General features: G+C 46.7%; 1 protein-coding gene across 4 annotated transcripts in view; it reads right to left on the minus strand.

The window, feature by feature from the left end:
• Positions 1–1,026: 1,026 nt before the first annotated feature.
• The window catches only part of DENND2A (DENN domain containing 2A), a 73,437-nt gene continuing 50,204 nt past the window's right edge, over positions 1,027–24,259 (minus strand). For 3 of the 4 annotated variants that reach the window (XM_090043292.1, XM_090043293.1, XM_090043291.1), the window contains 12 exons: positions 22,396–22,583; positions 21,495–21,604; positions 21,180–21,249; positions 20,661–20,738; positions 20,098–20,238; positions 14,651–14,799; positions 7,748–7,925; positions 5,965–6,006; positions 4,167–4,284; positions 3,200–3,463; positions 2,722–2,808; positions 1,027–1,780 (listed from right to left, as the gene is read on the minus strand). In XM_090043292.1, the coding sequence (XP_089899418.1) occupies positions 1,749–1,780; positions 2,722–2,808; positions 3,200–3,463; positions 4,167–4,284; positions 5,965–6,006; positions 7,748–7,925; positions 14,651–14,799; positions 20,098–20,238; positions 20,661–20,738; positions 21,180–21,249; positions 21,495–21,604; positions 22,396–22,583 (1,457 nt within the window). In that variant the 3' untranslated portion in view covers positions 1,027–1,748. Of the gene's footprint in view, positions 1,781–2,721; positions 2,809–3,199; positions 3,464–4,166; positions 4,285–5,964; positions 6,007–7,747; positions 7,926–14,027; positions 14,069–14,593; positions 14,800–20,097; positions 20,239–20,660; positions 20,739–21,179; positions 21,250–21,494; positions 21,605–22,395; positions 22,584–24,259 lie in introns of those variants that run through there. The other variant, XM_090043294.1, reaches the window with a different exon arrangement.

Here is a 24,259-nt window from a genome sequence, read left to right on the forward strand (position 1 = left end):
GGTCTTAAGTGATCTCTTCTGCTGACTCACTATAAATCATAACTTGCACGTGTCATAGCTGTTCAAGTGACAGGGGAAGATGTGTGGCTTTTTTGTCAAGTAAAAAATGATTATAAACCACACAAGTGGTATCCAGTGTGAAAAGCATATGGATGTTGTGTAGGTAGATGGGAAAGCTTCTAAATAAAGCAGATTGGTAAATGCCACTTGCTGTATTTTTGTTGGTGGTGGTCTGGGTTTTTCTCCTGTTTTTTGGTTGATCAATTAGCTGAATACAATGCCAGTAGCTGGGGCTGGAGCAACAGCTCTAGCAACAGAAATTATTTATCTACAAGACAGGGACACTCCAGGGGCCAGCCTGTCCTGGAGGGACCATACCTAGCACTGAGAGGCAAGCTCAGTCTACTTTGTTGTTCTGCTTTGTAACTCTTAACTGTACTCACAGTAACATTACCATCTTTTTTATATGGCTGCTATTTACCCTTTTTATTGGGTTAGGACCCGTAGGCCAACTGGACTGAGGGTCTCTATTGTAGGTGTTATACAATAGCACTCAATCCACTCAAAGCACTAAGCAGTTACTAGCTAATTAATGCCCACCCATCCTTCTGATATGCATTCATCCACCCTTCCACTACCCACCCATGAACTCTCTGACCCACTTCAGATCTATCAAAAAAGTGGCTGTTTTAAGAAACATTGTAGGTGCTGCAGACCAAAGAGGCAGGGATCAGATGCCCTCAACCCCTGGGCTGTGGTGTTCAGTGTTGGGGAGAAGAAAGATGGAAGTCTGCTTGAATTTCTAGAAGCCTGTCTCTCAGACAAACCCCTGCTAGAGAGATTTGGTGGGGGGGGCTTTATCTGTGAAAGCAAGATGTGGAAGAGTTGCAGCAAAAAGAGTGCTTGAACACTAGAGAGAGCATGGATGGATGGGCTGGAAACTGTAACTGTTCAACCACTAGATGGCCTGTTGGTCCATCTATAACATCTGACAGGAGAAAAAAAGAATTTAAAATTCACAGCACATTTTCTTTTTACGTCACTCATTTTAATTATACCAAATAAAGTTCTCAACTTAGACAATATGAGGGAAGGCATCTCCAGGTACCAGAAGTCCCTGACACAGCCACCTTTGCAGCTCCTGTGGCTGGTTGGCAGGTCAAGTTCTCAGGAGGTGTAGTGGTTCCTCCTCTGGCTTGTTCTCTCATGAGTAAGCTCTCCCCTGCCCAGTCAGCAGTCCTCGGTGTCCTCGTTTTAGTGCGTGGCTATTTTCATACGCTTCCTCTATTTCTCCCCTCCCTTTGTCCTCCATCGTTTTGCATCATAAGCTCAGTCTAGGGTTAGAGTCTCCCATTATGACATCCAACAGTGCCACTTGGAGGGGAGGCAGGGCACAAGTCATTGGCTAATAGTTGTCCTAATCACAATATAAATAGAAGGAAAAAAAAAAGGTTTAATAACTAAGAAGTCAAATCCATTTGGAGGTCTGCAATACGCCAATGCAGAGTTCAGAGTGCTTGGTCCAGTGCATGTTACTGTAGAAGTCCAGAGACCTGTCCAGGCTGCTCCATCGCCACCTCTTCCTCTCCTGATGTTGCATTCACGCAAGAGCAAATCCTCCGGCATTCAGCTCCCAGGTCAGTCACCCGTTGGGAGCAGGCTAAGTGGGAATGGTTAGTAACAGTCTGTCTGGTTTCTGCTGAATTGTAAACTCCTCCTCTTCCACTGAATGGTGGCACTTGTGGCTCTTATTTCTTGTGGAGGAATTTCATTTTGCTACCTGAAGGGGATTGTGACAGAAAAACAACGTTTACATAGAGACAGTCTTAGCTCCATGTCTTGGCCCATGAACCAGGTAGGGCAAGGAGAACAGTGAAGCTAGACCATAAGATTTTCCCCACTGCCAACACTAAGCCTGAGTGCAGAGCCAAGAGAATGGAGTCATGGTCCACTACAACTGGTCCCATGAGACCCCCATGTGTCAGCCAGATGGGTGCAATTTGATAGTGACCCAAGACCAAAAGTTCTCCCTCCTTCTCCCCTACATAGGGGTGTGGACAGACATAACGTCTGAAGTGCTTCAAATGTCTTGCTGTAAAAACGGTAGAGGCATGCCACAAGGAATACTGAAGGAAACCAGTACTATTTAGAAGTGCTTCAAAGAGCAGCTGCACTTAGTAATGCTTCAAATGTTATATCTGTCTCCACAAAGGAGTTAAATGGCTCTCAGAGGGTTTCCAGTCATCTCTCTATGTAGGCCTGTATATAGCCCATACTATCAGAATGGCTTATAATCATTACACATGAGTAAATTTATCTTCACATTGCCCCTGGGAGATATGACCATTTCCACTTTGTGGCTGAGAAGCAGAGGTGAAGGAGGATTAATTGACTGACCCAACTGGGAATTGAATTCAAAACTCCCTGTCCCACACCAGTGCCTTCATCTTCCTTTGGGAGTCAAGGGAAGAGCTCAGGGCTTACCGAGCTCCAAACGCACATTCTGCAGCATTAAGTGCCAGTAACAATCGTGAATATTCATAGGTGGTTTGGCACTGATCATTTAGGGAAGGCTACAAAACAGAGATCTCAGCAATGTGCAGCCCTTTGGAAAGCAGTGCTGGCTGCTTCGGCTCCTCTGCTATCAAATCACTGACCTGGTGTCACAGCAACAACCAGTACTGACCCTGGGCAAAGGCAATACCTGCTCTGGCAACTTACCTAATCCTTTCAGGAATTTATTGACTCCACTCTGCTCCCCACTAGGAAGGGTTTCCAGGTACTCCTGGGCACGTACCTCAAACAGACCTTCGGGGAAAGACAGCACAATTCTTCTCATTCCAAATACAGAATGATGCAAATATTAATCAAATCTCAAAGTATTTCTCTGAGGTCATACTTTCTCCTGCTTTTACAGTTAAGGAAACTGAGGAACAGAGCAGTTAAGTGACTTATTCAAGACAATGAGAGAGCCTGGGAACTGACACAAAAACTCCCAGACCTAACTCAGATCATCCCTCTCTCAAAGGTGACATCAATGCAGTCTTTCACAGGCCTACGGACATAACAGCCTCATTCCAAAGCTAGGACTGGTGTTGTTCTGGGAGATCATCTTGGCTGTTTGTGTTATTCTCACAGTTATTGGGAGTTTGGCAGCAAATACATCACAAAGCTATCTGACATAAGAAGAGACCCCAACCTTTGACCCCTTGTTTCCGCAGCTCCCGTTCCTGAATGAAGCCCCCAAACATCTGAGTTTCCATGAAGACCTCCAAGAATCGGCGCAGGCTCTTGGAGGAGACAGACTTGCGGAAGGCCTCCTTCTGCAAGGTCCGCTCGTCTCGCTCACCAGGGGTCAGGAACAGGGAATAGTGACCCACAATTTCCACAAAGAAACGGACAAAGGCTTCTGACACCACTTCATTCAAGGGGCTGGACTCCAAGGAACAGGTTGCAGAAGAGGCTGAGAAAGACAAGAAGTGAAGATGGAGCTGTAAGGCTGTGCACGCAGGTTTACTTTAAATTGGCGTTCATGGCTGTGGCCCACACCACCTTACCAGCCCCGTACATGGCCCCTGCTGGCCTCTGTAAAAATAGTACCCTGAACTTGCCTGAAAGCAAGTAGCCACTCTGGAGGCAGAGTACCTTAACAAATACTTTCCATTGAAAGACAGGCTGCTAGTGCTCCCAAGAGACCTTGTAGCATACTTAGCCTGGCTGGTGCTTTGCCTTTGTGCCATCAGCCCCCACAATAAAAAGATGTTCAAGGATAGTGATCTGTAACCTGCATTGCCACATAGGAGACCCCAGCTCAGCTTATGGACTCACCCGCTCCACATTAGCTGTGTTGTGGAGACATCATGCTTGGCCTGGCTGGACAGCCTGCCTTTACTCACAGGGCCAGCATTGCAGTGTGATGCCAAGCTAGTTGGATTATGGCTGCTCCCAAGAGCTCTGTGGCTTTGCACGGGCACATGAAGCATAGACACATGGGGTTGAGAGTGAAGGACCAGTCATGAGTGGCCAGTGGTGAGGGGATCAGGAAAAACTCTAGCCATGCGGTTTCTGTAGGCTTCAGATGAACTGTGCCTTTGATTCATATCTGGGCCCAGAGCTAAGAAGTAGTCCTTTTTGCGGGGAGAAAACAGACAGGTGTCAGAGCTTACCCTGCTTGCCATTCAGGGTGCCCTCCTCCTTGTCATTACCCAGCTCATTCCTCTGCTCCAGGATATGTTCAAGTGCCGCTTGCAGCTTCCGGGGCAAAATAGAGTCTTCATCCTCCATCTAGAAACACATACACTTACTCAGGGATTCTCAGTGTGAGACTTGGACCAGCTCTGGGAACCTGCCTTTTCCCTCACCTAGGTCACATGGAGTCATGGACATAGAAGGCCCTATCAAAGATTACTGGTCATAGTACCCTGATAATGATGTTAATACTGTGTATTTACTTGGAAGTAGCCTTCCATTCTTCCTTTGAATAGTAAAGGGGGAAAATGGCCTCATTCTCAAATGCACCTCTTATATCAGATAGGTCGGTCTGAGATCCTGCCTCCCAGCCACCCAGCCATGACTCCATTCCTTAGAGGTAGGAAAAGTGTAGTTCTGGAGGTGTTGATGCATGGTCTGGGAAGTAACACAGTGGGGACTCAAAAGGAAAGGCTTTGTTATATCCTGGCTCCTGGGGGTGGGAAGTCCAATGTAAGCCATGAAGAGACGGCAATACAGCCAGAGCAGGTGATAGAAAACAGCTACATAAAGAGATAAGAAACATCCTTGATCCTGCACTGTATCTCCATGAAAGAGAAGTCCTACTACCCACTTTGTACAGATGTGAGCCTGAGGCTAAAAGGGGTTAACTCACCCAAGGTTAAACAGGGAGTCTGTGGTTGAAATGGGAGCTGAGCCCAGAGCTCCTGGTCAATCTGATCTCTTTGCCAGAAAATGTGGTTCCTGCTCTAAATTGTTTGTGCTGCGGTTGTGATACAGAAGGGCTGGATTCTGTTTAACATGCCCTGACCCCTCCCCAGAAGTCAGAGAAAAGGTAGTCTCATGAGTCTGTTCGAGAAATCTCCCAAATTTTACACGCCTCTTCTTTGGATCACAGGGAATTGGAATCAACAAGCACATTTGTTTGCAGACTCATTGCCAGATTCCCCTTTATTGCATTTCTAGTTATGGTCCAGTAATGCAAGGACTAGAGGGAGGCACATGAGAGGAACCAATGAAGACAGAAACTGAAAGGTCCATTAATGTCATACTATTTGGGAGGTGCAGGTATTATGATTATAGGGCAAGTCTATGTTACAGAGCCTCTGCCACTATAGCTATGGCCAGCATAGCCACCAGGAGGAGATGCAACATATTTTGGTAGATGAAGTTTGCAAATATTGCTACAGCATCTCCCCAATAGCTATGTCAAAAGCAGGGCTGTTCTGCTGACACACCTGGGTCCACACCAGAGGCTGTGCTAACAAAGCCAGGTAGGCCAAGAGGTGTGATTCTTTTTATACCACGGGGTGACACAGATATGCCAGTAGAACATGGCAGTGTAGATCAGGCCCTAGTAGGCAATATGGATTACAGCTTCAAGCAACGGCCTAGGAGTCTTGCATTTTGTTCCCAGCTCTACCTGGGGCTCAGTCTGTGACTGAGGGTAACACATTTGCACTGCCCTTATGTCCCAGTTTCTATCTATAAAAAGGTGATAATACTTCACAGGTCATGCAGTGCTTAATTCCTTGGTATTCACAAAGTACTTGGGGCTTCCTAGATGGAAGCACATTATATGAGCACAAAGCACCAGGACATTATAGTTAAACAACAGTTGGCATCCAAACCTGCTTCCTGATCTGCATACAAGCAGGTCTTCTAGCCAGCAGGGTAAACAAAGGCAGATCAAGATACAAGGAGACAGAAGTAGTAGAGAGAAGTACCAACCCAATAGAGAAAAGCTCTGCTCACCTGTCTGAGGAACCGGTTATTAACAAGGTCAACCACTAGGACCTACCAATGAGAGAGAGAGAGAGAGAATGGGGAGTCATCATTTCCTGTCATCAGAGAGAGTATCTCAAGGAAAAAATCTTGCCCTGCCCCATCCCACATAACCACAGCAGCAGGTGGGGGATATAAAATGCCGGCCAAAGGCAAGCCGTTTGTTGTGGTATTCTGACCACTTCACCACAGACCACAAAACGACAGCTTTGAAAGAAGCTTGCTCCCCAGCCCATCCCACCATGTCTGAAAACCAGGATTTCAAAACAGTCAGCTCTACTGCTTGAGCTAACAGCCTTCCAAGGATGCTCTGGCCCAGTTTACACAGCAAAGCATGAGTGAGTGACCAGAATAACATGCGGATTTATTATATACACCCATTTAATATTTATGCAATGCCCCGAAACCAAACAATAACATTTTTTTAAAGATCAAATACATCATGTGTAACTTGTGGAACTCACTGGCACAGGCGTATTGGGAGTAGTTTGTTCAGTGCAATTCTGAAAAGATCGGCTGTGTCTGAACAGCAGTGGTAGATATGGAGAAGGCAAAATATGGTACGAAAAAAGAGGTCTTTGATTCAAGTTTGTCTTTGAAAGACTTCTTTTCCCTTTACAGCTCACAAATGGGCAAGAAGTCACACTCTACCACAGGTATCCCCTGCCCTGGGGTCTGAGAGTACAGTGGGAGCAAGGATGATAATTTTACCAGGTTATTTTGGGTTTGCGTATGTTTACACTTGCTCACCATCTGTTCCCTTCAGAATTATTTAGAGGTCTGTATTAGCTATACAGAAGGGCAGCCAGCCCAACCCTGGACAATCCCTAAAAAAGTAAAATTCATATATGACAGATTTAGTAATTCAACCACTGGGAGTATTATCCTGACAGCATCACACAAAACTTTCAATAATAACTCCCCACTGCACCAAAATCACCATTAGAGTCCCCAACCTCACCCTTCTCTCAACTTCCTGTGGGGCTGGAGAAAAAAACAATCCTGCAGCATGTCTTGAGGTTCACTGGGCACAGACAGAAGTATGTTTGTCGCACTATCAGCCCCTGGGAGTGCTTTAGAGCCATGTCCTGACAGAAATGCATGGCTGCAGAGCGCTTTAAAAGGGATCGATCCCACGACAATCTGAACCCTCATTACATGAGGGTTGAGATGAAGGTGCTGCACAGCACAGGGGGGCTCCAATCCACTCGCCCCACTGTCCAGCACTGACTGAAAAAACCTCAGATCAAGTTCCCTCTGCTCCCTTCTCTTTTCCCATTCTGAAGACAGCACTGGGGCTGGGAGGAAGGAGAGACAGAGCTAGGGGAGAGCAGCTGCAAACTCGCAGCCACTCCAAATTGCAGCTGGATCTCCCATCCCCTGGGACCCAACAGCAAAAGTCTGTTGGGCCTGCGGGATCACTTGAACTCATGGCACTTCCTGAAAAGCGCTATGAGTTACAGCAGGGAGCTGCACTTCTGTCTGTGCCCATTATGTCACTTCCTCCTACCTACCAATAGCATTAACAAGTTTGGTAGGTAGCAGCCTGCATGGTCTGGAGCCAAAGGCTGTGAGTTCTGTCTCCTAGCCAAACCAGGATAGCCGCATTGCCATAGTTACAATGACACGCTGCCCTAAAATGGGGAGGCAGCTGTGGATTTGTAGGGCAAAGGGCTTTTCAAGGATAAATGACAACATCACCTAGCAAAAGCTGGGTTTTTAAATAGCAATCTCGTAGGTGTTCATGGCTCACCTCTTCCACAGGCAGCTCCTTGAGGCAGGGCAGAGAACTGGAGAGTAGACCGATCAGGAAGGGAGTCGGCGAGCATACTATGTCAATCATGGAAGGCGGCAGCACTGGGATGTAGGTGTGCTGCCAGGTGAAGGGGTAAAGCAGGGCCATCATGGCATGGCAGCACTTCGACAGGATGCTGGGGGACGAGAGCAAACACACAGGGGCCGGTCAGTTTGTAGACAGGTGCTCAGGCATTTTAGAGTGGCTTATGGACACCACAGGTGCTAGTCACTTGCAAAACTCTGGGCCCCGTTCTTTATTTCATGATCCAACACACATGAAACAGTTTAGGATTGCAAACGGGTATTCCTCTGTCACATGGTGAGGGCCATTTTCACTGCCCCAAGTGACAGCTGGCAGTGCACACAGAAGGGGCTTGCTGTGCTGTCTTTAGAGAAAGGTTTGATACAGCATAGAAGGCACAATCTCTGCTGTTGCTTAATTCTCTCCCCTGGCCCATGACACTGCATTATAATTAGCAACAACCTCTCCTTCTGAATACATGGGAACATTGGACTAGCAGAGGCCTCCCTGGCCAATGGCTTATTCTCAGGAACTTACTTGTCCAAAGAGTCTACAAGATCAACCACTCACACATTGCTGCCACAAAATACCCTAGTGTGCCCCCCCTGCACTGCACAACATACTACCAGGTAAAATACCCCCCTGCACTGCACAACATACTACCAGGTAAAGAGGTGAGGAACACAGACACCACCAGTGCTATGATCACTGCAATGTCATGGAATTTGTTAGGTTAAAACATAACCAGATGCTCCTGGGAATAAGACTGTGAGACATGCACCAAGGTAGGGAAATGTCTACCCCCTGCCCCCCCATGCCCACAAAAAAAAAACCCCAAACAAACCCCACACTCCTTGCCAATCTGAGCTGGGGTTCTTCCTGACTTGGTATTTGGTGACTGGTTTGACCCTAACTGCACCAACAAGACCCAGAAGCCTGGGATTTAAATACTGTTGTGAGCATCAGCACATCCCCATCACACTCCCAACGCTAGTTATGGGGTGGTTGGGGGGAAAGGGTTAAAAGTGCATATGGGCTGAACTGAGAACACAGGAAACAGATAGAGTAGTCACTGGAATGAAGGAGAAATTACTCCACTACCACACAGTCCAGTTCATGACAGTGTCTCCCGAAGGCAAGCCTGTCCCAGGGGGAGGGAATGGAGAGTAAAGAGGCAGGGGTAAAGAGCAGGCAGCTTGTACTTTTCCCATTCAAATGCTATCAGTGACTCTGCTGAGAGCTCTTTCTCTCATAACTTGGCCAGAGAACCCCTCTGGAAGGAGGGGTAGGCAGGGCATGTGGCCAGCTCCACGGGGCTATGTCCAGCATGCCTCAGGGCACTGGTTACTCATCTGTTCTGGGTTTGAAAGCATTTGTGCATGTCAGGGGACAGGGAGGCTCGCCATAATAAGCTATGCACATAACGTCATTTTGTTTTACTAGCATCCAGGTCTGGAAAGAATGGGGGAGGAGAGAGAGAGGATAGCATGGCCTGGAGGCATCACATGGCCAGGAAAGCACTCACAGCTGGCTTGTGTTAAACTCCACGGGGGAATTTACACTGAGAAACCCGGATCTGGCGGCTGTTACTGACTTGAAATGAGAGAAGGGAATGGGGTTTGGTGGGTGTGGGCTTGAGCTCACTCTGAAAAGTCAGGCCAGATTTTTTGCTCCAATTAAGTCTAGTGAATTTGAGTCCCTGCACTGTGATGCTAGCACAGGCTGAGGAAAATAGCATCAATGTTGGAATACATGATTTGGCTGCTTTTCGCTATATGAACTGGGTTTGGCAGGACATGACATCTGTTGGGACATCACTGCAATCATACGATGCAGCGGTCAGCCCAGTTTCAACAGACACATGCTAATCAGCGAGTCCTGATCCCAGGGAAGAGACTGCAATCTGCTTAACATTGAGGCTTTACTTAGGACTGTTTCAGGGGAAGAATATATGCTAGAGTGGGAGTGACCAACCCGTGGCAAGTGATGCAGATAGCTGTTGAATGTGGCATGTGGACCCTGGGTGCTCAGTAAGGGGATGTGCCAAAATAGAGGCAGGGGGAGGCAAGCCTTTGGCAGCATGGGGCAGGATGCTGATACCAGAAAAGGTATCACTGCCAAGAGGAAAGATAACCCTTCCCAGGCCCTGCAGGCACCACTGGATTCAGGACTTTGGGTCTTCCTTTGCCATATAAAATTGTAGCAGTTGTGGGGCCAGGGAGAAGTTACCCTGGCTCTTAACAGTGGCATCTGCTCCTGCAGCAATGTCTTAGTCCCATTCTGCTCCTCCCAGCTGGAGGCTCAGGTCCCTCTACCCCCATTCCTGTACTTAGAGCACAAAGTCTACCAGGTACACCTCTGGGCTAGCGGGACCAGAGCAGCATTTGCGGGTGGGTGGGCAATCTTTGGCCCACACCTGCCAAAAAGGTGGGCTACCTCTGTTCTAGAGCATCTCTCCAAGGAACGGGCCCACTGAAGGGTCACTCCATACATTTCTCTCTCTGCTGAAAGGGACCTGTCAACTTTAACATTTTGTTAATTGATATTTTTGGTTAAAGTCACATTCCTGATAGAAGACACTTATGCCCTTGCCTTTTTTTTTCATTTCATTTAGCAAATGGGAAAAAATCCTATTTCCATGCTGATGTTGAGAAGAGTCCACAGATCTTCTAAGCCACCAACAAACGCTCTCTGTGATTCCAGACAGTACTAAAGAAGATGACTATGCTATTACCATGCAGTGAAATCAGTCCTCTGAGGATGGCCTGGGGGATATTATGTAACATGCTGTCCTCTACCAGCATTACAGCAGCTTTCCCTTCCTTTTTCCTTGTCTTGCAGGCCAGAATGGAGTATAGTGGTGTGTGGCAAAAATACTTTTAAAGGTGTAAGCTGTGACAGGAAGCAAAGATTTCCTTCCATTCCACAACAGCACCCATAAAGTCCTGACCACCAGAACCTGGGTAAATTCTGGTTATCTATACTCGGTAACAAAGTGTCATATTTTTCACTCTAAGAAATTTTCAGGCTACTATGAGTTTGCTTAGATTCAGGTCTGTCAGCCTTCATGAGTGCAGAGTAGCTTCAGAGATGGAGGTGAAGAAGATATACATGTGGAGTCCCTTCTGCCTGAGTTTCAGCCAGTATTGTTCCCAAGGTACTGGCTGTGCTTGAGGAGGCTCACCCTACCAGCTGTAACATCAGATCTTTGGAATGATTCAAACCGAGCACGACAACACCGGGCTTCATTATTTCTGGAAAGTGCAAGTGCCACTTAGTGGCATAGAGGGAAGCATCTATTAGGCCCATGCTTAAGAAATAATTTCTAGACTGGGAATTCCATAACCTATTTCTAACCCCGTCCCGCTGAAGAGGGAAAAACAACTCTGGGAAATCTGGAGTCCTAAGAGTTCCTGGGCCTCAAGTAGTTTGCTTTTAGACCTGGCGATGACCTGAACAGCATGTCCTGATTGATTCTTTCAGATCTGCTTTTGTACCAATGACCAGGAGGTGTTACTGACACAGTGATGAGCCCTGGCAGGGAAAGATGGATGTCTCTTTTGCATCTGATAAAGTAAAACAGTGCTTATGAAAACTCATGCATCTCTGATTTAGTAAGCCTGTGAGTTGCAAATCTACTCTGCCTTCTGCCTGACATCAAACTAACAGGGCTAACTACCTCACTGTGCTCAGGGAACGAAAGTCACTTGACTTGTTCAGGCACACTGGAGGCTTTAGAGAAAATTTTCAAACAAAAGGTTAGGCTTCTAAATGCATAACCAATTTCAAAAGTGCCGTGAACCCAGCAACACTCATTCAAGCCAATGGAAGCTGCTAGACTCCTTGCACTTAGGAAAATGAGGCCACATATGTAAGAGCCAAAATTTGGTTTAAGGAGCCCATGAAGAAGGCATTTGTTCTTGAACACCTTGATCCTTAGTATCTAGGACTGTCAGTCTGGCACTTTGCCTTATAAACAGTAGAGATAAGCTCCTTCTGTAAAAAGCAATCAATTTGTTACAGGGCATGCTTTAAGTATTGGTGCTTTGCCCTTCCCAAATCAAGGCTTATTGCACTAGATTGAGCAGAATTAGGGACAGAATAATTCAAGAGATTGGCATATTTTTTGTGAAGCCATTTTTCCTGGGTTGAAAGGGAATATTTACTCTGGTTGCTATGACAGGAAGGGGAAAAAAAGCTAACAAGCAAATTCTTTCCTTTTCCGTTGCCAAACTTTGGATTGACAGATCTTTAAAAAACACTCAACGTTCATTCTAAAGATGGAAAAAACAAAAGCGTTTCACTTGCTCTACACTTGTTAGATGTGTTTTTGGCTCAGCTTGAAAACATTTCATAATTCACACAGCATTTGGCAAGTGACCTTTCCGCTTTCTTTCCCAGAGACTGAAGAATCTGTAGCAATTAAAAGATGTAAATAAATCATGCGTATCATTTTTCTCTCTCTCTCTTCCATCCACCCATCCATCCATTCATCCACCCACACACTAACATGTATGTGTACGGACACATGCACTGATGGTATCCATATGATAAAGAGAAGTGTGAGAAATGCAATTTATCATGCCTTTCACCACTTCACCTGCACTCTGCCCATTAATTCATCTCTGCTGGACTCATTCTAGCATTCCAAACCCCTGAGAAGCTTCAAACAGCTGCCTGTTCTGTTTTCTTTCTTTTTCTTTTTAAATCTAGTTGCCAGATAAATGCTTCATTTCTTTTCCCGGAAATATGGTATTCCCAACCCCAAAGTAAATACTATTTCACACATATCAATTTCTGTGTCGCTTGTTCCAGGACGACTGAAATTTCACCTTGAATCAGTTAGGTGTGATGTCCAGTACCTCAAAAGCCACCACACCTGGTAGCAGGAGATTTGTGCCATTATGTAAAGGAGATACTTGGCCTTCCATTCTGCCAGAGCTGCCAATTCCAAAAGTTAAAAGATCATGGGGATGGTTTAAAAATCATGATTTTGTCTTTAAAAAACCCCTGCATTTTGGGTTCTTTCCTTTACCTTATGTCTTTGGAGTCTTTACAGTATTCTTGGGTCACGTTTTTTTCCAGCTCTTCTCCACAGCTGGCTTTACAAATAATACCAAATACTGAGAAGCTCACAATAAAATTCTGAGTGTTGGCAGCACTGCACAAAACATTTTATTCCAGCCACTGAAGACTAATACAGCATGGAACTTTAAACCCTAGCATTGCTACGTAAAGGAAAGCTGCTGTATGTGGCTTTTAGAAGACTACAGTGTATGATACTATTTTTTCTCTCTCTTTCCAAGACATGATTCCTTATGGACAGGAGATATGCAAAATCATGCCAACAGGAGAAATGCTTAAATAGGCTTTTGTAACATGCGAGTAAAACCTATGCATTACATCGCATAATCCAATCGCTTGGCGCCACTTAAAGCTGGACCCATGCTTGTGCCCTGAGTGAATCAAACCACCATGTCATACGTATCCTGTATGAGCAGAAAAAAACCTCTCAGAGATCATCACCATAATTATTACCAAAGCAAGTCATGCAGTTCAGACACGGGAAAGATGGAATTCTGATACAGTCTCAGCTCAAATGCACAATGGATGCTTCATTTCTTACACATGGAAGTATGGTTAGAGACAATAAAAAAAAGCTATGCTTATAACATATCGGTGAATGCAACTGAATAGATCTTTTTCTCCTTGACCTTCTGTAAAGAAATGAAAGCAATGAGCAGCTGCCTGCGTGTTTCAGCCCACCAAACTTCCCTCTTTGTGCGATAAGCCTGCATGAACTCTGCCCTTACAGATCTGTGGACCCATCTGTGGAACACAGCAAAGTATTCGTTGCCTCCTCTGTAGAAGGGGCCTCCCCAATGTCTTCTCCTCCCCCCAGTTCTGATGCTGTAGCTGGCTGGCTGGCTGGAAGTTGTGAAAATAGACAGCTTGGGGGCACTGAACACAGCTGAAACTTGATCATACTCCTAAGTGTCATTACTCATCTGTAGCTTTCCCTTCCTGGGCTTTGAGAACTCTCCTCTCTGAATCCTCAAGTGCTAAAGGGCTGGATGGCCGCCAGGCAGGCAGTAGCTATATAAAACCTTAAAGAGACCAGGCTGCTTTTCCAACTGGTGGAAGTAAATTATTTGTGTTTGTGTTTTAAAAACCAACATCAAACTGAGGAACCAAAAGTTGTGGAATTACTCACAGTGCCAAGAGAGGCTGTGCTTCCTGCCCGGGGTCTTGTTCCTGCAGGTGTAACATAGGTCAGCGCATCCTCTCCAGACAGAGGAGGGGCTCTCCTCCTGACTGGCTCTGCCCTGCTCATATTCTAAGTAAAAGCAACAGAGTCAATGGACCCTGGTTCTCTTTGGGCACAAGAGGAAACTCAATTGTTGGAAGCTGAAGAGTTTAGTTTTCTCTTGTGTGTCCCATAGTGGGCAGGTCTCCTTTTCAGAACTCCTGTCCTATGGAAGGATTAGCAGGGCTTGGAGCAGATAAAAACATGGGCAACTGGTATCTCCCAAGTCTGTGGGGGCACCAGATCACCAACAGGGGGAGGGGAGGTCCCCCAGCAGCCGATCGCTCAGCCAGTAACAAAACTGGAAGTGCACTTCCTCTGGCACTTCAGGTTTCACAGCTGGGTTTCCAGGGGTTGCATGGCTGATCTCAGGGGAAACACATGCACCCATGTGCACCCCCTACATGTCACCAATGGATAAGAAGATGGAAAATAACAAAGAAACACAAAAGCATGTAAATACCAGTGCTTACTTCTCATTCTCTTCATCCAAGATCTGGAAGGGCAAGATGTGAAGGTAAGGTAAGTACCTGAGCTTATCTGCTATAAAGATCACCCTTCTCTCCAGAAGCAGGGAGGCAAAGACTCGGCTGAGGTGCCGCACGCTGAGGGAGGAGAACAGGGACTCAAAATCAACATGCTCAAGCCTTGAGTCCAGGGGCCGTCGCAGCTCAATGACCTACCAGAAGAAAACAAATACCACACAGGTCACATCCCAGATTCAATCAGAGCATTGACGAGCAAGGGGCTAAACTCTGAAGCCCTAAACTGGGAACCAAAGGAAATGATACTGCTTTTGGAGCTAAGGAAGAGTTTACATTAGCTACTAGCCAACCATCAGATGTTGTCTTTCCTTAAAAACCCCACCAACCTACCTCACAGATGAGGCGGAAACCTGTGTCCAGTGTCTATTGCAGGAAGTGACAGAAAGATATGGCAGTATCTCCATAGTGAGTGACAGAGGCTTTTCTCCCTACCTCTGCAATGCCAGAGTAGATTTACAACGTCAAAAGGGGCAGGCTGAGGAAAATCTGAGATTGGAATATCATGTCCATTAGAGAGAGAATGTCTAGGCACCCATAGGCAAGGTGGGGGCTGGGGGAGGGCGGGAAGCATCTGACATTTCTCATTGTTGGTCATGCTGTTGGATCACTTGTTGCATGAGAATCTGGATGGAAAAGAGAAGGGAGCAGGGTCTAACTTTCAGAGACTCCAGTTGGGTGCCAGGAAGAGCACAGACTACCTGTAGGGTTTTTTCTTTGCTCTTATCTACTTACATAGTGCCTCAGCATTTTATAACCTTTAAAGTGTTCATGCTAATAACACCCCTGTGAAGTAAGAAAGTGCTATGATTCTCCATTTTATAGACAGGGAACCAAGACCCAGAGAGAAAGTGACTTGCCCAAGGCATAACTGGAAGTGTGAGACAGAGCTGAGAAATGAACACAGGTCACCCGGCTCCAAGTCCAAGGCTCTAACTAATAGGCAAGCCAGCTTCAAAGCACCTGGCACATTTTTTCTACACTACATCACATGACCCATTTACATATTAAAGACTGGAAGACTGTTATGTCCCTGTTCAGTCTTCTCTTTTCTAGCCTCAGCAAAATGTTTCCTCCTAATCTTTTCTCACAATCCATTTTATCATTAAATCATAGAAAATGAGGGATGGAAGGGACCTCAGGAGGTCTAGTTCAACCACCTGTTTAAAGCAGGATAATCCCCAACCATATCATCCCAGCCAAGGCTTTGTCTAGCTGGGTCTTAAAAACCTCCAAGGACAGAGATTCCACCACCTCTCTCAGTAATCTGTTCCAGTGCTTCACTACCCTCCTCGTGAGAAAGTGTTTCCTAATATCTGATCTAAATTTCCCTTGCTGCAATCTGAAACCATTGCTCCTTGTTCTGTCATCTGCCACCACTGAAAACAGTTATCCAGTCTCTGTACATCTTTGCTAAAGTGTGAGGACAAAACAGGATACAGTGGTCGAGCTATAGTCTTGGCAGGGCTGAGTAGGGCAGACTAATTCTCTCCCAGGTGGTACATATGTTCTTTGTTAGCAACAGCATCACTCTGTTGACTTACATTCAGTGTTTGATCTACTAGAATCCCAAGATTCTTTTCTGTGACAACCAGCTCTTTCCCATTCTGTATTTGCACACTCGCTGTTTCATTCCTAAATGTAGCCCTTTGCACCTGTGTTTGATGAATTGCATCTCATTAGCTTTGGACCAATTCATCTAGATCATTTTGAATTCTGATCCTGTCCTCCAAGATGCTGTCAGCTTGGTGCAATGCATAGATTATACAGGTGTACTCTCTATTCCACCATCTATGCTGATAATGAAAAGACTGAATAAAAACAGACCCCCAAAGCACCCTAATCTTCTTAGCAAACCATTGGTAACTATTCTTTGAGTGCATTTTACCACTAGCCATGTACCTACCTCATAGTAATTTCATCTACCTCAAGTTTCCCCAGTTTGCCTGTAAGACTGTCATGTGAGATGATCTCTACAGCCTTACTAAAGTCAAGATATATGACATCTACAGCTTCCTCCTATCCACAAGGCCATTCATCTTGTCCAAGAAATAAATTAGATTGGTTTGACAGGATGTTGTGGTCATGGGGGATATGAATTATGCTGACATCAACTGGGAGGAGCAGTCGGCCAGGTCTAGCCACTCACGAAGGTTCCTGACGTGCGTACCGGACCTACACCTCGTGCAGGAGGTACTCATCCCCACTAGGGGAAATGCCATACTGGTTCTGGTGTTAGCCTTTGGGGATGACCTGGTGGGGGATGTGCTAGTACAAGGGAAGCTAGGGGACAGTGATCATGAAATGATCCAGTTTGCTATTCAGAGAAAGATGGGGAGGGTAACTAGCACAGCACAAATGCTTGACTTTAGAAAAGCCGACTTTGATGTGCTCAGGGCAGCAGTCAGGGAGGCACTCAGAGCCCAGGGGGTAGCTAGTATGAGGGTCCAGGAAAGGTGGTCCTTCCTCAAGGAGGCTATTCTTGGGGCGCAGCAGGACGCAATTCCTCTGTGCAGGAAGGCAGGAAAAGGGTCCAAGAAAACTTCATGGCTGAGCGTGGATAACCAGGCTGGCCTGAGGGCAAAGAAAAAAGCATACTGGCGGTGGAAGCAGGGGGTAGGGACAAAGGAGGAGTATACCTCCCTGACCCAAGCTTGTAGGGATTTGGTAAGGGAGGCTAAAGCAGCACTGGATCTTAGATTAGCTTCTGGGATTAAGGATAACAAAAAGTCCTTTTTCAAGTATGTAGGTAGCAAGAAGAAGTCTCAGGGTAACATTGAACCCGTTCGGGGCAGGGCAGTTGGTGATGGACGTGCGAGAGAAGGCAGAACTCTTCAACAAGTTCTTTGCCTCCGTGTTCCTGTCGGCTGACAATAGGGTGCTTTCGGGTGATAGCATAGAGAGGCCCAGGAAGGATGCGAGTCCCCCGACTGTTAGTTCAGACCTAGTTAAGAATTACCTGGAGGGCTTAGATGTGTCCAAGTTGGAGGGCCCAGATGACCTTTATCCGTGGGTGCTGAGGGGATTGGCTGGTGTCATTGTGGAGCCATTGGCACGGCAGTTCGAGGACTCCTGGTGCTTGGGCCAAGTCCCTCAGGACTGGAAAAGGGCCAATGTGGTCCCTGTTTTCAAGAAAGGGAGGAAGGAAGAGCCTGGCAACTACAGGCCAGTGAGCCTCACTTCTATCCTGGGGAAGGTCTTTGAAAAAATTATCAAGGACCACATTTGTGAGAGCCCTGCAAGGGAAGTGATGCTGAGGGGTAACCAACATGGGTTCGTGCAAGGCCGATCCTGCCTGACTAACCTGGTCTCTTTCTATGACCAGGTAACAAACAGCTTAGATAGGAAGGAGGAAGTCGACGTCATCTTCTTGGACTTCCAGAAGGCCTTCGACACAGTGTCCCACCCAATTCTGGTGGGCAAGCTGAGGGACTGCGGCACCGATGAATGCACGGTCACATGGGTGGCAAACTGGCTCCAAGGGCGCACCCAGAGGGTGGTGGTGGACGGGTTGATGTCGAGCTGGGAGGGTGTGGGCAGCAGAGTCCCCCAGGTTCGGTCCTTGGGCCGGTGCTGTTCAACATCTCCATTAGTGACCTGGACAAGGGTGTGGGGAGCACCCTGTTCAAGTTTGCTGATGACACCAAGCTGTGGGGTAAAGTGAATACACCGGCAGGCAGGGACCGCATCCAGGCAGACCTGGATAGGTTGGAGAAGTGGGCGGATCTGAACAGGATGCAGTTCAACAAGGACAAGTGCAGAGTGCTGCACCTGGGGAGAGGGAACCAGCATTATGGTTATAGGTTAGGGGCTGCCCCTCTCAGCAGCACAGAGGCAGAGAGGGATCTTGGAGTCAGGATTGACTCCAGGATGAATATGAGTCACCAATGTGATGAAACAATAGGCAGAGCCAACCGCACCCTGTCCTGCATCAACGGGGGCATCACTAACAGGTCCAGAGAGGTCTTGCTCCCCCTCGATGCGGCGCTGGTCAGGCCGCAGCTGGAGTACTGTGTCCAGTTCTGGGCGCCGCACTTCAAGAGGGATGTGGAGAACCTGGAGAGGGTCCAGAGGAGGCCACTCATATGGTTGGGGGCCTCGGTGGCCAGCCTTATGAGGAGAGGCTGAGGGACCTGAATCTCTTCAGTCTCCGCAAGAGGAGACAACTTTATCAGGGGCCAGCAGCAGGGACTCGGGGAAAGTCTGTTCACCAGGGCCAGCCTTGGAGTCACTAGGAACAATGGCCACAAGCTGAGGGAGGAGAGGAACTACTTCACTGTAAGGGTGGCCAGAGCCTGGAATAGGCTGCCCAGAGAGGTGGTGCTCTCACCTTCCCTGGAGATCTTCAAGAGGAGACTGGATAGGCACCTGGCTGGGGTCTTATGACCCTTGCCACCCCCAGTGCTCCTTCCTGCCCACGGCAGGGGGTCGGACTAGATGATCTGTCTAGGTCCCTTCTGACTCATTGATTCTATGATTTGTTCTTTACAAATCCACGTTGGTTATTTGTTATTTGTTATTTATTATTTTAGACAATAATTAAAATCACAGTGCTTACAACTGGATTATTTAATAATTTGTTCTGGTCTCTTTCTGCATACTGAAATTAGGCTTGCTTTTCTACAGTTCTCTGAGTCTCCTTTCTGCCTTTTTAAAAGTATGCATTATGCTTGTCCTTCACCAGTCTTCTGGGACCTCCCTCATATTCCATGAATTCTTGAAGATAATTTCTATTGGTTCAGAGATTGCTTTAGCTAGTTCCTTAAGCACTTTAGGGTAAATTTTACCAGACCCAGGTGCTTTTAATGCATATAACTTAACAAAATATTCTTTAACCTGTCCTTTTCCCATCCTGGCCTGTGCTCTACCTCCTTTCTATTGAAATCAACTGTGTCAAACATCTGGTCACAATTAACATTTTTTGTAAAGGCCAAAGCAAAAAAAGGCATTGAATAATCCAGCCTCCTCAGCATCATTTGCTACTTGCTTTGCCTCCCCAGTCAGTATGGAAGCTACAGCTTCCTCCATTTTCTCTCACCTCTAATGTACTGATAGAATCTTTCCTTTTTCCCTGCATGGTCCTTCCTATTTTGACACCTTTGCCCTTTCTGGTTTCGCCTCCATGTGTTTGCACTGTTCTCTGACATTTGTTCTTAGCAATGTGTTTCCATTTTAGATTTCCAGGTTTTTAAAGAACTCCTGACTTAGCCTTTTCCTATGCTTCCTGCGCTCCTGCATGCTGGGTGTTTGTTCTCATGGATTTCCTATTGTCTCTTTGAGAAACTCCAGCTTTCCTGAACTGCTTCCTGAGCACTCCCTCTGCCCAGCATCATAGGTCCTGTCTCCATTTGTTATCTCTGCAGTTCTTTCTATGCTTGGAGGGGAGTTCTATCACTATCACTCTACCCTCCTCCCCACTCCAGTGTCGTTCTTACTTCGGTCCCTGAGCCTGGCAGGAAGTTTTTGACTGTGATGGTCCGGCCCAATGCTGGGAAAGGAGCCTCCATGACACTCCTCATGAGGGGCTGCACCAAAGCAGGGGAAATCTCCCGTCTTTTCTCAACTTCATCCAAGATCTGGAAGACGAAAACAAAGTCACTAAATGTATAAATTGGAGGGGAGAGGAAGACCAAGAATAAAGTACAATGGCATTTACATTCTTTCCTTAACTCCTCACAAGAGGAGATCACTGACAGGGAGCAACACAGGGCCCCAGAGTCAGCGAGACAAATGAAAGTAGAAACCTGGAGTAAAATCCTGACTCCAATAAAATCAAACGGCTTCCTCCTTTATTGTGGAATATCTTTGCTCTAGTAGTTTCATTAAAAAAGAGAGGCCAATGTCTGCCAGTCCATGTTTTTTATGTTTTTTCAATGTCAATGTAACTAGTATGTACCACTCCCCAGACCCTCCCCTTTTCCAATTTACTGGTCCCCATTTCCCATACCCTGATTTTGCTTTCAGCTTCCCTTCCATTTATGAAAAAAGTTTCTCTCACCTTGGAGAAGAGGTTGAAGCATCCAAGGCGACTCACAATGCAGTAAACTTCAGGGAGACGCTTCCCCTTCCCACTGGGCTATCAAGAGAGAAACACAAACACACAAAAACATGCAAAAAAGAGTTGTTACAACCGAGGCAGAGAGCAAGGGACTGCCCTGTCTGTGCCAACAATTTTTTCAGAGGCTCAGAGTCTGACCATGAACTTGACAGCATGTCATTCAATGGCCAGCTGGGGAAATGAGAAACAGGCCCAGAAAACAGAATAAAAAAAGCAGGGTGAGAAAAAAGTGAAAAGGGGCTGTGTTTAGACAGACAGTTTTGAAGAGGACTGCCTAAACTGAGCAGCACAGAGAAGTCTAAGCTGGGGAGCCCTTTTTTGCTACTGCTTTCTGTTTCAGCACTGAACCAAACACCAGAAGCCCTCCTCCTCTCTTTAGAGGTTCTGCCAGCAACACTGGTATCACAGAGGGGCTTCCCTTTTCAGGACACAGGAGGGAAAAGAATACTGGCTAGTTACCAATAGCCTTCTGCAATATCCAAACCGCCTACTGCCATCTTCACCAGTCAACACAAACGAGAAGGTCTCACTGCAGAAGAGGAAACACAGACCAGAAATACAAAGAAAAAAAAATCTGTCACGCTTCTTCACAAATCCTTTCCACCCCACAGAAAATATCATACTCCCTTCACACCGGTCATACCCTTCTTGTGCTCTCATTCCTATTCCTTTCTGTAATCTCTAGGAGTGTCTCTGGCTGCACAGCTCCAATGGCTAATTGACTAGTATGTTCAAACCCAGTTCTCATGTAAGGAGAAGACAGCACCCACCCACCTGGTAAACTGGTAGATGGGTGCCCAGTCCTTAGCATCAGGGAAGCAGAACTGAGGAATGGCCTTCAACTGGTCCTCTGCTTCTCGCATGAATTTGAAGGAGCGCTCAAGCTAGGGGAGAAGAGAAAGACATAACGTTTTCAATTAATCACATGGGGATGGAATGGCTTCAAATATTTCTCCTGTGACAAATGAAGCGGTGATGACAGAGACTAAGCTTCTGCCTGGAAGATATTAGAGTTACTGCTATCCTAGCTCACCTGACCTTGGGATTTATTAAAGCAACTTCCCCTCCCCCTCTTCGCCAAACTCTCCATTTGCATTTGTATATCCCTGGGGCATCTCACCTCCACTCTACAATCTGGCTAAGAGCTCAGTCACGGAAGCGGGTTATATAGCCAGTGAGATCTATGGAGGGTAAAGGCTGTAGTGAACCTCTGCTACTCCAGTCAGGAAAATGCACAGCCACCTTTGTCATTTTGTCCTGTTTCTCACCTCTTTTGTCCTGTTTTTCACTAGTTTGGAGTGAGACCTAGTTGGAATAATATTGTTTTCCCCAAGATAACAAGCTTCTCTGTGAATGGTAGCCCTGGGTCTCCTCTAGAAATCCAAACTTCCACCACTTTTCTCAAAGAAAGTTATATAAAAATCATAGAGGAGCAAAAGATCAAAATGGCTGCACCATCAGCATCTGAGAGCACCATGAAGGTCATTTTGGTCCACAGCAACCTCCAAATCCTTGTGCCTATTAAACAATGGCACAGATGGGAATTATTCTGTATTACATTCTGGCTAACTTCCCACAAGATGCTCCTGTTTAAATTGGAGGGCAGCCAGGAAGGGGAGAAGGTGCCAGATGGACAGTTGCGCCTGATGATGGAGGTCTTCCATAGGCACTGCACCTTCAATGGAAACTGCTGCGTGACTTCGGGGATGTAGGCAGCCCCAGCCTGCTTCTTATGCAGTGAGACCACAACAAAGTACTCAAACAACCGCCTCTCTTGGTACTCGATCAAGTCCCGCTCCAAGGTTTGGTATCGGGGGGTCTGCTTCAAGCGAGACTTCACGTGGACCAGGCGCTGGCTGTGAGCTGAAAAGAAAGATGAGGAAAGCCTTTTCATGACCCACGTGACATAACTGGTGATGTTCTATGGGTGTATGTCTGATATTGTATTTCCACTGATACACTGATTTATATTTCCACACAAAGTACTACATTTATCATGGATACATCAACAATACATCTGAGGTATGAACTAGATCGCTCTTATCAGATGGCTTACTCTGCCCTCATTCTGGGCTGCCTCATTCCCTGTACTTTTCCCCCTCTCAGCCATGGTCCCCCTGGGACCTTTGGCCACACAGGTCCTGGCCACACCTCCAAGGCCAGTCGGGACCCCAGGCCCATGGCTCTGGGCATCCCTTGCGGTAGGCCTCTGGCCCTTTTGACCCTTCTGGTCCTGGCCCCAGCATTGACCAGTCAAGGGTGCCTCAAGTCAGGCTTCTTGAGCACCTAGTCCACTCTCTGTCACACGGGTACACCTTCTCAGCCCTACTATGGGGTTATTCCCCTCCGGTTGTGGGAACTGGGATTATTAAGGCATCCCAACCCACCTTTCACTGGGATGGTAATTGGCCTGGCATTTCCTGGGGATTCCTGTACCACCAGGAGCCCCACCAGGCCACCCATCCCCAGCAGGGTGCAGTTTTAGGTTATGCCCAGGACCAAGAGCTTCCTAGCCATCCCCATAAGTTCTTGCCCTTACCTCCTGGTTGCTCCTGCTACAGCTCAGCTAGGAAATGTTTCTGCCTGGGCTGGCAGCAGCAGACTGCAGACTTTATATACTATGCACTCATCATGACTAGAGCCTATTTCCTTTCTCAGCGACTGAGCTAGAGGCAAAGACATTTGGAAACTGAAAGGTAAAATTTCAACAACAAATTGTAATGACTAAGGCAAAATGTAACATTAGGAGGCATGTTGCAATGTATGTATAGCCCTGGCCAAAAGCACATGGCAGGAGGACACAGGATGCTCAGACAAGGGCCTGCAGGGTCTAGGTGGAAGAGTGATTTCTTAGACACTTCCACACGGGGACTCGCATTGAGATCCACTGTGGTGAGAGGGGTGGGAAGGACATATCCTCCTAGGCCTTATTTATGCATACTTGGATGTGTGACTGACTCTGTTCAGAAGAAAAAAATTGGCAGCACTTGGTAGAAGCCCAGTACTAGAGGAGCTTGGGATGCTTCAATCAGGATAGAGGTCTACAGACAAAGCAATGACAGGGAACCAAGGCTGTAACAGCAGGATTTGGAAAGGTGGCCAGGAACCAAAAGCGCTGAAAGACGTATGAGTGGGAATGGTTGTCTGGTGCCAGGCCATGCTATGCCTGAAGTCAATTACAGTCTCTCAGGTCTCTTCTTCCACAAGAGCCCAATTCACCCAAAGACAGTGGGAGAAGAAAAACTGGCAAACAAACCTGAAACTACCACACATGTAAACTGTGGGACAATAGATATTTCAGCTGGGAACGTAATGAAAAGCAACCAGCTGGGGAGAAACCAGGCAAGTGTCCCTCAGAACATTTGTCTGGCTCTGTCTCAAATCAAAATGCCAAAACTTTCCCTCAAAAAAGAAAGTGGTAATCAATGACAAGGCAGAGACCGCACCACAGTTCACAGCTACAGGCTCTTTGCTGTTGGGTGGCAGAAGCTTGCCGTCCAATTTGGCTGAAAGCAATAAGCCATCTTGCATTGGAACTA

This window comes from Crocodylus siamensis, chromosome 4 (assembly GCF_052110815.1).
Source record: "Crocodylus siamensis isolate JL-2025a chromosome 4, ASM5211081v1, whole genome shotgun sequence".
In the NCBI taxonomy this organism is placed as follows: domain Eukaryota; kingdom Metazoa; phylum Chordata; order Crocodylia; family Crocodylidae; genus Crocodylus; species Crocodylus siamensis.